This window comes from Platalea leucorodia, assembly GCF_965183815.1.
Source record: "Platalea leucorodia genome assembly, chromosome: 7".
Lineage (NCBI taxonomy): Eukaryota > Metazoa > Chordata > Aves > Pelecaniformes > Threskiornithidae > Platalea > Platalea leucorodia.
Window position 1 is genome coordinate 12,863,367 of NC_138829.1, and position 11,767 is coordinate 12,875,133.

The 11,767-nt window shown below is 46.1% G+C and overlaps 1 protein-coding gene across 2 annotated transcripts in view; it reads right to left on the reverse strand.

The window, feature by feature from the left end:
* RCOR1 (REST corepressor 1) overlaps positions 1 to 11,241 on the reverse strand; it is an 87,836-nt gene extending 76,595 nt beyond the window's left edge. For both annotated transcript variants that reach the window (XM_082317613.1, XM_082317612.1), the window contains exons 1-2: positions 10,938 to 11,241; positions 10,772 to 10,831 (exon numbers count right to left, since the gene is read on the reverse strand). In XM_082317613.1, the coding sequence (XP_082173739.1) occupies positions 10,772 to 10,831; positions 10,938 to 11,124 (247 nt within the window). In that variant the 5' untranslated portion in view covers positions 11,125 to 11,241. The remainder of the gene's footprint in view (positions 1 to 10,771; positions 10,832 to 10,937) is intronic.
* Between the last annotated feature and the right edge of the window lie 526 nt (positions 11,242 to 11,767).

The window sequence follows — 11,767 nt, forward strand, 5'->3', positions numbered from 1 at the left end:
TCCCCAGGGCAGCCCTGGCTGCAGGAGAGATCAGCTTTCTCACACATCTGTTTGCTCACAGCAGCAACAGTTCAGGAGAAAAGTGACACTACAGGCCAAAGAGATGGATGCTCCACCAGGCTAAAGTGGGGGGAAAGCGTTTGCTCCACCAAGAGCAAGCAGCACCTTGAGGCTTCCACAGGAGAAGCTGAGGCACAAATTCTTCACTGATGCAAAAAAGCCTTGAGAAAGGAGCCTGAAAAGGCAAAAACATCACTGCTATTTAAATGCTTGAAAAGCAGGCAGACACCATATCCAGAGAGGCAAGCAAGTTTTAAAACAGGTTAAGGGGCAGAGTTGTGCTACATTTTCCCCTCTTTTAGAGCAAAATTATAACAAAGTAAAAATCATGACCATGTTCTTCCAGCCTGAGGGGGAACATAGGAGAACAACTACAATGTAGCTCAGGCACAGAGAAGGTGTCTCTCCTGCAGGGACAAAGCATGGTGAAAGGAGGCTCAGGAGCATAGAGAAGAGCACAGAAATCCGAGCAGGGCGAGTTAGTAAGAGGGTGGACAGATAGGATCTAGAAGCTGTACACAAATTATAATGAAAGTGAGAGAACCACAAATAGCAACTTAGGAAACAAAAAAAAGGGGGCTGAGGCATATTAAAGGAAAGAAATGTTTTCTTGTAAGAGTTGAGTACGAAAACATTTGGGGTAAACCAAGCAAGCACTTTTTCCCCCCAGAAGTAGGTAATTTCTGGAAGGACAAGCAAGGACAACTGCGGTTTGTTAGGGTGGTCAGAGGGGAAAGGGATAGCAGTGAGCCAAGGTACAGAGAGAAAACGACTTCAAAGCAGTTGCTGTGGGAGGTTAAATTAGGTAAGAGTGTACTTTGCTAAGAAAGAAGAAGAGCAGGTGGTAATTGGGAGCATCTCTATAAATGGCTTTATTCCAACAGGAATGACAGTCACTGCACAGCAAATGTTTATAAAATAAAAAGATCCATTTAAACCATTGGCCAGAGCATAACCAACTACTGCTGTGACAGAGGAAGCCAACAGCTGCAGAGACAAAGGAGCTCAGCCCTCAAGAAGCACACGAGGCCCGTCTCTCCCTCAGAGTTTGGGTCTCCGGTGCCCTTCAGGTCCCTGTAATTTGCCATACATCCTTCATCAGACATCGATGACAAAAATAACATGAGGCAATGGGCTGCCCTTATTTCTTGAACAAGAAGTGCCAAAACACGAGCTTGGGACAAAGCAACTTATCAACAAGAGACTGGCCAAGTTAAAAGCTCTACGCCAGCTCGTTGGGCCCATACCAGCATCTACACTAACAGTGTGCAAAAGCACTGCAAGTTTTGAAGGTGTTTACCTTGCTGTAGTCATAATTTTAAGTTTTTACAGCCAGAGTTTAGAAGTGATCTTGTGATATTTTAAGCCAGTGACCTTTGTTTACACTGTATGTCACTTTTAGCAGTATCTATTTTAATGCAGGCTACAACTTTTAGAATATATGAGCAGCGCAATGGTTTTGCACTGGATGGCACAATAATTTGCAGCACTTTGTTTTTAAGAAAAGGTTGTGTCAAAACCTACCTGCTGAAACTCCCGCTCCCCCAACCACCACGTACTCATTACTCAGACGTACAAGACGGGTTTCCCCCAAGGTTGGCTGGTGCCAGGGGACCCTTTGGGGGCTGGTTTCATTCTACCAGCCTGAAGACAAAGACCCAGAATTCGGGGCAAGCCAAGCTGTCTTCCTCCAGGAAAGAGGTAGGATATCAGAACAGGGTTTTTTTTTTTTGTTGTTGTTAAGACTACTTAATCCACACATTGAGCTGGGTCTGCCTAGCAACAAGTTGGAGTTTTAAACTTGTATCATCCTACTTGTGTTCCCATGGCTACTGTCATGAACAGTGCGGTGGCAGCTGCACAAATCAGCACAAGGGTCCCAGGAGGGACATCTTTAAGATTCCCAGACAGAAAACAATACAGAGAAAGTACAAACGCTACATACACCTGGTATGCCTGCCTGCCTGCCTTTACAGCCCTTTACCCTCCCCAGAGCAGCCCCCTCCAAGGGATGGAGAGATGTCAGCCAGGGGAACAGACGTGCACACTGGTATCTACAGATCATTTGCACTGTTTAACACAAAAAAAGCTTGGATTACAGATGCAGCACTTTTAGCTTCTCACACAGCTGTTAGCAACCTAAACGCAGAACTATATACAACTCCAGCCAACAGAGCCAGCTACGTGGGGCAGCTACCTCTCAAAGTGGTGAGTAGGTGAAAAATCCTCCCCCATCCTCATTCACACGTAGCCAAGACTCAAACCGATGTTATTGATGAGAACAGAGGGATGAGTTAGACCCGCAAAGAAGGTGGGAAGTCAGAGGGAAGAGAAAAAAAACTCCACATTTCAATGCAAGCTGCAAGTAAAGAGTTGCTTCAAAAGCAATGCTGTTATGTAAACCAGACTTTCCCAGTCCTGCCGCTTCAGTTCCTCAAGAGGGGAGGCCGCTTCCTACTCCGGAGAGGTTTTTCTTAGCCTTTATCCATCCCCAGTCCCCCTGTGGAACCAGAATCTCTCTGTGCCCTCTCCAGGGACTCTCACCAGGGAACAGTTAAGCAGGGAGGGCAAGCATCGTGCCCCTGCGCGCAAGCCTTGTTTATACATATTCCTTAGGGATTTCTGAACCCAGAAGCCGCAACTATGATTACACATTTGTTACAATGTGCTGTCATACTATGGTTATAAAGTCTAGAAGGACACCGATTCAAGGTCACTTACACTAATAATTATTTTCAATACCCAAATTTCAAATCAAAGTCTCTATATGAACTAAACCCCAACCTGATGAGACATCTAGTCATCTAAAAGTACATGCACATGCTATCATGACAAGTTATCACAGATACCTACTGACAGCAGAACTGAAAAGCTGCGATAGACAGCCACGTGATTAGACTCCTCTAATTAGACAACTACACTACAAGAACAAGCCGTGGGCTCTCCGAGATTATTATTTGTGAAATCCATCCAGGTGAATAGCACAGAGAGAAGGGAGGTCGCAAGGAAGATGAAATAACTTTACGGACAAAAACACACAACCTTATTCTCCTGCCCCTAATGGGGCAGGGGAATATTTTTCTAGAGATATACCTAGTTATACACGCACGGAGTACATACAAGACCTTGCTGATGTCCCCTACAGGTACCTGCACGATAGAAGGACAGGGCTGAAGGGGGAAGCATAGACTAGAATTTCCTCCCAAGAGGGGATTTCTGCAATTGTATCACACTGCTGCAGCCTCCTCCCCCCAGAGAGGCAACATTTACCAATACTTCCTTTATGAAGTTCAAAGAGCAAGCTGCTGCATCGAGATGAATCTTTGAAGATACTTGGAAAGGTAGATTAAATTCACTTGTTTAGTCTCAAAACCTTACATATGAGAAGTGAAGCAAATTTCTTGAGTTTGACCTACAATACTTAAAGGAAGTCACATCACAATTTGTTGCATTTCAAAACAAACAGCAAGAGAAGCACAAAAGCAGCCCAATTCTAGAATATGCTGGAGAAACTTTCACTGCCTTCACTAAGGCTGAGCACATCCTCTTACACTTTCGAAAAGCACAAAGAAGTCAAAACTTTCATATGGAACTACAAAGTAAAATCTTGTAAAGTTTAAAGAAAGAGACATCTAATCTAACATTCCTTACAAAAGCACTTTTTAAGACCAAGTTCAGTTTACAAATCAACTTTGTATTTTCAGCAACTGAATTTCAAACTGTTCTTTCAAGTTTCAACACTTCAGAACGTGGGATTGCTCATCTTGTTATACCGTCAAGTCAAAGCCTCAAAAGACAAGGTCACCCAGGGCAGAAAGAGGTACAGACTTCCTAGGAAGGGAGCACGCTCTTTCTTAACTACCCCAAAGTTTTCTTTTTAATTTGGTCTCTAGATGCAATCAGCCACTAGTCACCATGTCTCAATCTTACCTTACACTTGGAATGTGTAAGGCAAGCCTTGGCCACGACCAGAAATTGTTATACCTGAGGGAAGCGGGGACTAGCATCAACCACAAGTTTCTGAGGAGCCAGTTACTTCAGATTTACCTGCCTGGCGCATATTAAAAAAAAATGTATATTAAAGTTACAACGCAGTTAAAAATACATACATATGTCCAACAAAACATTGTCATTTACACTACTCTGAACGTATGTGACAGGACTAGAGCCCACTATAAGCCGCATTATACAGTGCACCTTGATCACAGAGGCAAAGATTTCCGAGCTAATTATAATGACTAATCACAGGGAGCTCTAAGCCTTCACTTGGCCAAGTCACAGACCTAACTAGGGTTGAAAACAAGAGTTTTAAGAGCAACTCATTAAGCAGCAGGAACCAGCTATGAAGAACAAAGCATTCACTCTACCTAGTATTAATTCCAGTCCAGCCATTAATACATTTGTCAGTACATGAGACAGCTATTACTTCCACATACAAACACTGCATGTGCCAGGCAGGGAAGGAAGCCACAGGCTTTGGCTGTACCAAGACTTGTTTGTTTACTACAGCATTCAGGTTTGAGAAGGATGTTCTCAGTACTATTTGAATAACGAGAAAGCTCCAAAGACATGCCTTGGAATAAGGTGGAGCGGGAGCTCTGCTCACCACCAGCAGGCTCTGAACCCCTTCACAGGACGAGTGAACAGACTGGGTGAAAGATAACTACTGCGCCACGCAGGCTTAAAAATCGTCTCCATTGGGTGAGCAGCCCAGAGGTAAGAAAGGTATGGCACCAAATCATCAGCTGCACTCCTGCTGAGGTGCCAGAGATATGGATAATAAAGTCTCCAACCTGAGCACTACTCTCCTCCTTTTTCTCCAAGATGGATTTAAAAAACAGAGGATAAGCTGAAGTGTCAGCAGCTACAAGTCAGCTTCATTCTCCTGATGTAGGTGTAGTGGGGCTGCGCCCTCTCCTGATGCGGTGACTGGACCAGTAGTACGTACTGGTGATAGAACAAGATGGGACTGAGACTCACCAGCAGAGTTGCCAGCACAGTAAGAAGGTGGTAGGAGTCATCTCCCCCTTCCCCAGGGCTGCTGGGGACCAGCCTGACCTTGAGAACCCCCTTCGCTTCTACCTAAATGCTGATGGGGTTGAGATGGCAAAAAAAACAAGGTTTCAGCAACAGCTTTTGGTGGAGCACCTGTTGAGGAACTTCTCATCTGCTCTGCAGTACAGCATATAGAGAGGCTGCGACTTGTGGAAGAAGGAGGGCAAGACAAATACAGCCCATGAGAGAGTAAGGGGCTGAGCAGACTACAACTAGGGGGAAAAGCTCCTCCCACCAGAAAGTTTAAGAGAAAACCCATGGTACCTAAATTTTCCACCACCTCATTAGGAAAACACACTCTTGTTGGGGACGATGCACGTCTCCTCAGACAACAGTGAAGGGACCGAGGCACGCCTGGTTTATCAAGATACGAGGCAGCCTCTGTCAGCCTAAACACATTGGGCATTAGTATATTATGGTTTGGTATTTCTGATTAGATCAAACATCCTCATAACTCTCCCTTCTTTTCCAAAGGGACTGTTGCACTAAGGGAGTTCCTGCCTGTTGCGTTTCAGGCAAAGTCATTTGAGGAGATGAGATATAGCTTTCCAGGATACCAGTATTTCCAGTTTCAGCAGCTTGGTTTTGACTTTTCCACTTGCTTAGACGGAGATCCCAAAGTCTCACCTGAAGAGCACACTTCCCCCCCCCCCCCCCCCCCCTTTCTGATGTGTCCATTCATCTAAACACCATTTTCTCTTACAGTCATCGGGTACTCAGACTATTTGCAAACTATTAGGACTGTTAGGAGCAGGACTATTTGCAAACAAAGAAACAGAACAAGCTGGCTGGGAGTTGGACCTGCCAAGTGCAAGTCATAAGGGGGCTTTTATCAACCTCTTGTTAAAGGGTTACAGTCCCTATTGTGTAGGCCAACAGCTGCTTCTGCCAAGCACCCCTGGAGCTGAAGACACAACCTAATGAAATCTGGCCTTTACAACCACCAGAGAAATACAGCTGTTCTAGGGGAATCAGCCACCCAGGGGCTGTCCCATTATTATACTTTCACCTTTGATCCTCAATAGACAGAGGGTGGGCACATTTTAACAGCCAGAGTTGGATGGATGGATGCACCAGCTCCCTCCCCTAGGACACGGCCATGCCACCACTTCCCTATCAGGCATTCCACATCAGAGACAGCAGAGACTATATTTTTTTTTTTTAACCTTTCTTAGACACAACTACACTGACAAGAGTTTCTGACTACATTGAAAAGGGTTGTTGGTTTCTCCCTGCCCCTCTTCATTTTTTGGTAACACTGAAACAATATAGTCTTGGCCATGAAAGAAGGCCGGGGAATATCAAGTGTTTGTGCAGGAGCACACAGAGCACAGCTAACAGCGTGATCCAGAGAAGGAACTCCTCAAGGATTAGTGACTTTCTGGCAGAGACCACCTTCCAGTAGGCTTTTCTGCACCTATAGGTGAAAGCACTACGGAGTATTTCCTTCCACCATTTTTACTTTAACCGTTACAGTACAACAGCAACAAACTGGGAAGAGAGCAGCATTGCAAACAAGGGACTGAAGTCTCCCAGCTGACACACATCCCAACTTTGAATCTCTACAACAAGACACTACTGAGTCAAACCAGCTTTTGCTCATCTGTTTCCACTGGAAAGAGCCCCAGAAGCTGCTTTCCAAAGATGACCAACACAACTGATGTCCAAAGATACAAGATGTGGCTTGTATTTTTACTGCCATTGCAACGAATGAAGGAATCTAAAGTTGTAGTGCTATGAAGGAGAAAGAAAAGCTCATCTGCTTTCAATACATGTCAAAATTCAGGAGAGACTATTCTCTTCAGAGAGATATTTAACACTCCTCAAAATTATGGAAGCTTTAATCTTTACTTAAATTCACTGGCTGTGTTAAAGTGCTCACTAATGTTTTCTTCCTCCTATTTTCAATGTTCCAATAGCATAAATTAATAAGTAACAAGTAAAACAGTCAAGTACAATATCAGTGCTTCCCCATATGAAAGATTTTTATTTAGCTTTAGGATATGCAATGTTTCCTTCCACTGAGTTTTTCCATTAACAGGACATGTGGGTTTCATTTGTATGGATTAAAAGAACCATAATAGTTTTCCCTCTTCAAAACCTTCAATGTCTCAGACTGAGAACTCACAAGAAATGCTGACCTGCTGATACCAGCCTTTAATACACAGAATTTTTGGCTGGCAAATATTTGACTCTGAGCTCTAATAAGAAAAGAAATAGGAGAGACAATCACAATTTTTCACATCGTATCTGTGAAATCAAGGCCAAACAGTGAAACACAGCTGAAGTGCAAGTTTTACTGATTCTAGTGAGCTCTTGCATGGGATTTTCAGCCCAAAAAGTTTTGCCTGTTCTTCTCCCTAGTTGAATCTGCTTGTTTAACAAACTCATTGCTTCTGCAAAAGGCTTGCCTTTACTGTACAACTATTCTTATTATACAAATAACAGAGGTGTAAGTACTATACCAGTAATAATAGAGGTGTAAGTTTTTGAGAGAATAAAAGAAGTGGGATCAATGCAGTGAGAACTTACTTTCCCAAACTAAGGGGAGATTGGGATAGGTAAGAAAGATAGCAACATCAATTTTGGCAAAGAACCTATAGGCTCTGCCAACACATGGAACAGGCCTTGCCACCGTGAAGAGATTTACTAAAGAAGCTGTAAGGACCTCCTCCTACAGAGGATTCCAGCCACGAGCATTTTTACAGTCAAAGAATCACATCGGGCCCTTCCTTGGCCACTACCACAGCAAGTTTTAGCCACATGGAGAATTACAAACTTGCACCAAGATATTTTAATCCAGAATGAGAACTTGTTATTTTCTGGTTCTAAAGATTAAGCAAAAACAAAGAAGCACAACCCTTAACCATTTTCCTCATACTCTGCTCAAAAAGGGGAGAGACAAGCACGCTCTGTCCTCCTCCACACTAACTGAAAGGTGCTGAGGTCCGTTCCCCTCCCTAAACCTAGGCAATCGTTGAGGAGACACTCTCTTCACTTTCAGGCCATACCACTTGGTACTTTTTTTGCTCTTCTCTGGCTATTTAATTCATGTAACCCAGACCAACATCCCACCACTGCCTTGCTCTACCTCTCTTTTCTCCCATAGTCTCACAGGTAAGGATTTCAGAAAAGCTTTCCTGAGTTTATTGCTCTTTGCTACAGCTCGCATGTCACTGAGAAGTGAAACAAAATTAAATGCTTTCTCTGCCCCTATGCATGGGGACAGAGGAACACCCACGTAAGAATGCTGATGTAAGAATCGGCAGTTACAGATATACCTCAGCCAAACCTGAGGTATGGTTGAACATTAAGTTAAAAAAAAAAAAAAAATTACACACAAGGCCTAGCCTGTGCCATTTTCCCCTCAGACACAGCTAGAGCAGCATGAGCCCTCGGCATTTTACCAGCCAGCTAATCTGAAGGTGAAAGCCTCCGCAACACGACACCAAGCAACCTTCAAGCTTTAGGATCCTTTGGTCAACCAGCCCCTAAAATTTCTAGTGAGAAATATACACAGCATCTGTGTGCTCTGATAACACTATTCCATTGATTTAACTTTGAAATTACCAGTGAGACATGACAATTTAACAGTTTCAGCCAAAAGGTCTTAGTGCAATGTGTTAGGCTTATTTAGGGTTTCCTTTCTTAGACACGGAAACAAAAGAGGCATAACAAATAAACACAACGTGGCTATTTAGCCTTTAGGACCAAGAAGAGATCACAAAATTCAGAGAACAATGTTGCATTGCAAAATTATTCCTGGGTAATTCCACAGGCCGGGAAAACAACTCTTCAATACACAAGCAGACAAGAGTTCACCTCAAACTTGTTAACTAGAAAGTATACTTTTGGGGGGTGGGGAGGGGAATAGAGAGAGACCAGTAAAGGAGGACCCGATGCCCATTCAGGTCATCGTAAGACTGAGCACTTATTTCAGGTGAATCTACTAAGAGCTTGCTATATTACACTGTGTACTCAAACAAGAGTGCCTGCTGATGCTGTGTTAGGGCATATATTACTCAGAAAAAAAATTGTTTCTCCACATCACACACTTCCCCCTCCCTTCCACTCCACACACCACAGAAAGCAGTAACCTTTGTATAGGTCACTGTACGTCTATAAGTTAAAACCAGAACAATGTATAACTGAGCACATAATAGTGAGGAAGGGGCACATCGTATTTTTTTTCCCCTCCATCTATTATGTTAGAGAAATGAATTGCACAAAAGAGTGTAATTCACAGGGGTGACTGAAAAGCCCAAGTATTGTTGTGTTACCTGGCTAATAGCCAGTATGATGCACGTTGTGTGTTACAGAAACGTTGCGTTTGACCTACAGATTGAAAAACAGTGTCAACTGCTGCCTAACTAACAGCTCCCCCTCCCTCCCCCCCCACTTTTTCTCCTCCTCCTCCCCCCCCCCCCTTCCTCCTCCTGGTCAACCAAGAAATGGAGTTCCCATGTGCCAAGACCTTGTATCTTATTTTGTCAAGAAAATGAAGGGGGGAAGGAGTGGGGAAAAATTATTCCATAAATAAATACAAGTAGTATTGAACTTAAGGAAAAAAAAAAAAAAATCTCTTCGCCCCCTCCCCCCCGAGACCTGAACAGTTAAGAACACACATATATATTTAATAATAAAAAAAGGCATCCAACATATTAGTGCACAGTCTGAGGACAATCCCCGAGAAACCTTTTCCCAGAATCCACACAATAGTAACTCTCAGGATTATTCGATAAGGAGACACCGTGGCTTTCCACACCATTCTTTTTGTTTTAAGGCAAGAGGTGCGGAGGATTCAATTAAGTTTGGGCTGGGCAAAGGGACAACTCCAAACGCTAGGATCTCCAGACAGGAGGAGGGTTTTCGCTAGCTTCAACCTCCACTTACAAAGGAACAATATAAAAAAAAAAATTGCTTAGATTTCAAACTAAGGAGGTCAACAGCCTTTCTATACACGGAGATACATCGGTGCTAACGTGCTTCCAGCACCTGCGTTTCAGCACAGCCCCAATTCCTTTGTTTGCTCAAAATTTGCTTCCATACCACTTTAAATTAGCCTACAAAGAACCGCAGCAGAATAGCTGGAATGTGAAACATTTTTTTTTTTTTTTGGAGGGGGGAGGCGAGCAGCTTCTTAGGAGGAGAGAAAATTAAAATACAGACCCAAGTCGCTTCTAAATACCTTCGAAAAAAATTATATTTACAACTTGATGCCTTCTAGTTCCACCCTTAGCACCAAGCCCACGGACACACGAGTCCAGGAGGGGATGAAAAAAAAAAAAAAAGAAAAGAAAAAAGAAGAAAGAAAGAAAGAAAGAAAAAAAAAAACCACCCAACTGCCATCTCCTGCCTCCTCTAGCCCTGCCAGCTTCCCTGTTCCTCCCTGCCTGCAAAGCGCCCTCTGGAAAGCATCGAGACTTCTTTTATCAGCCGTGTGTGTTAGGAGAGGGAAAGGGGGGGTCCTTGTTCTTGCTTTGGGTGTTTGGGACTGGAATTAGAGGGGATTATTTTTGGACCCCCTCGATGAGCGGAGCCCGGGGGGGGGGGGGTACCCCCCCCCCCCGGCTCCGCTCATCGAGGGGTCCAAAGCAATGGGGGGGGGGGGGGGGGGGGGAGTCGCCCCCTTTAAAAAAAAACAATAAAGACTTACCGGGGTCGAAATCGGGGACCACCGCCTGGTACTGCGGCCCGACCCTCATACCGCCGCCAGCTGAGGGAGGCAGAGGGAGAAGCGTTACCCGCGTGGGCCCGCCCGGCCCCTACACCCCCCCCCCCGCCCCGGTTACCACACACCGCCACCCCCCCTTGCTTCTCACCGTGCTCCTCATCGCTGGAAGACCCCGAACTACCCTCCTCCCAGGAGTTGCCGCTGCTGTTGCCGTTGGGGGCGGCGGATAAACTTTTGCTACCGCCGTTGTTGTTATTATTCGCGCCGGCGGCGTTGTGGTTCCTGCCCCGCCGTTTCCCCGAGACCTCCGGGCCCTTCTCGATCATGGCTGGCATTTAGGGGAGGAAGGTGGAGGGGGGGGGGAGTGTGGAGAAGAAGGTGGGGGGGGGATCAGAGTTTAAAAACTGCGGGGGGGGGGCTGGGGGAGGCGCCGAGGGCGGGCGGGAGCCGGGGCGGGCCGGTGCGCGGCGGCGGCGGCGCTGCTACATCCCCCACCGCGATCGCCCCGAACTTTGAGGCTCATCCCAGCCCTGCGCTGGGACTCCGTTCAACCTGCGCTGCTGCCTGCCACCGGCCCCGCCTCCCCCCGCTCCCTCTCCTTTCTATTGGCTAAACCTACATTTTGGGAGGCCAGCCCGCCTGCCCATTGGACGACGTTTCCTGTCCATCGTGGCGGCCCGGCGCTTCCGTTTGCTGGGTTAGGTGGAGGCGTATCGCCGGGCCGTACGTGTGAGGGTTCCGCGATCTCTCCGCCCAGCGATACCTCTCCTCCGAGGGCTGCGCCGGAGCGGAGCGGGGCGGAGAGGCGGGTTCGCACTCCCCCGCCGGAGCGGCTCTCCCCGGCCCGGCCCGCGGAGGGGGCGGCAGCGGGGTCCGCCGCCCCGCTGTGAACTCAGCCCCGGGAGGGGGGGAGTGGCGAGGGACTATTTTGCCTCCCCCCCGCGGCGGAAGGTTATGGCGTGGTTTGAATGGGATTCG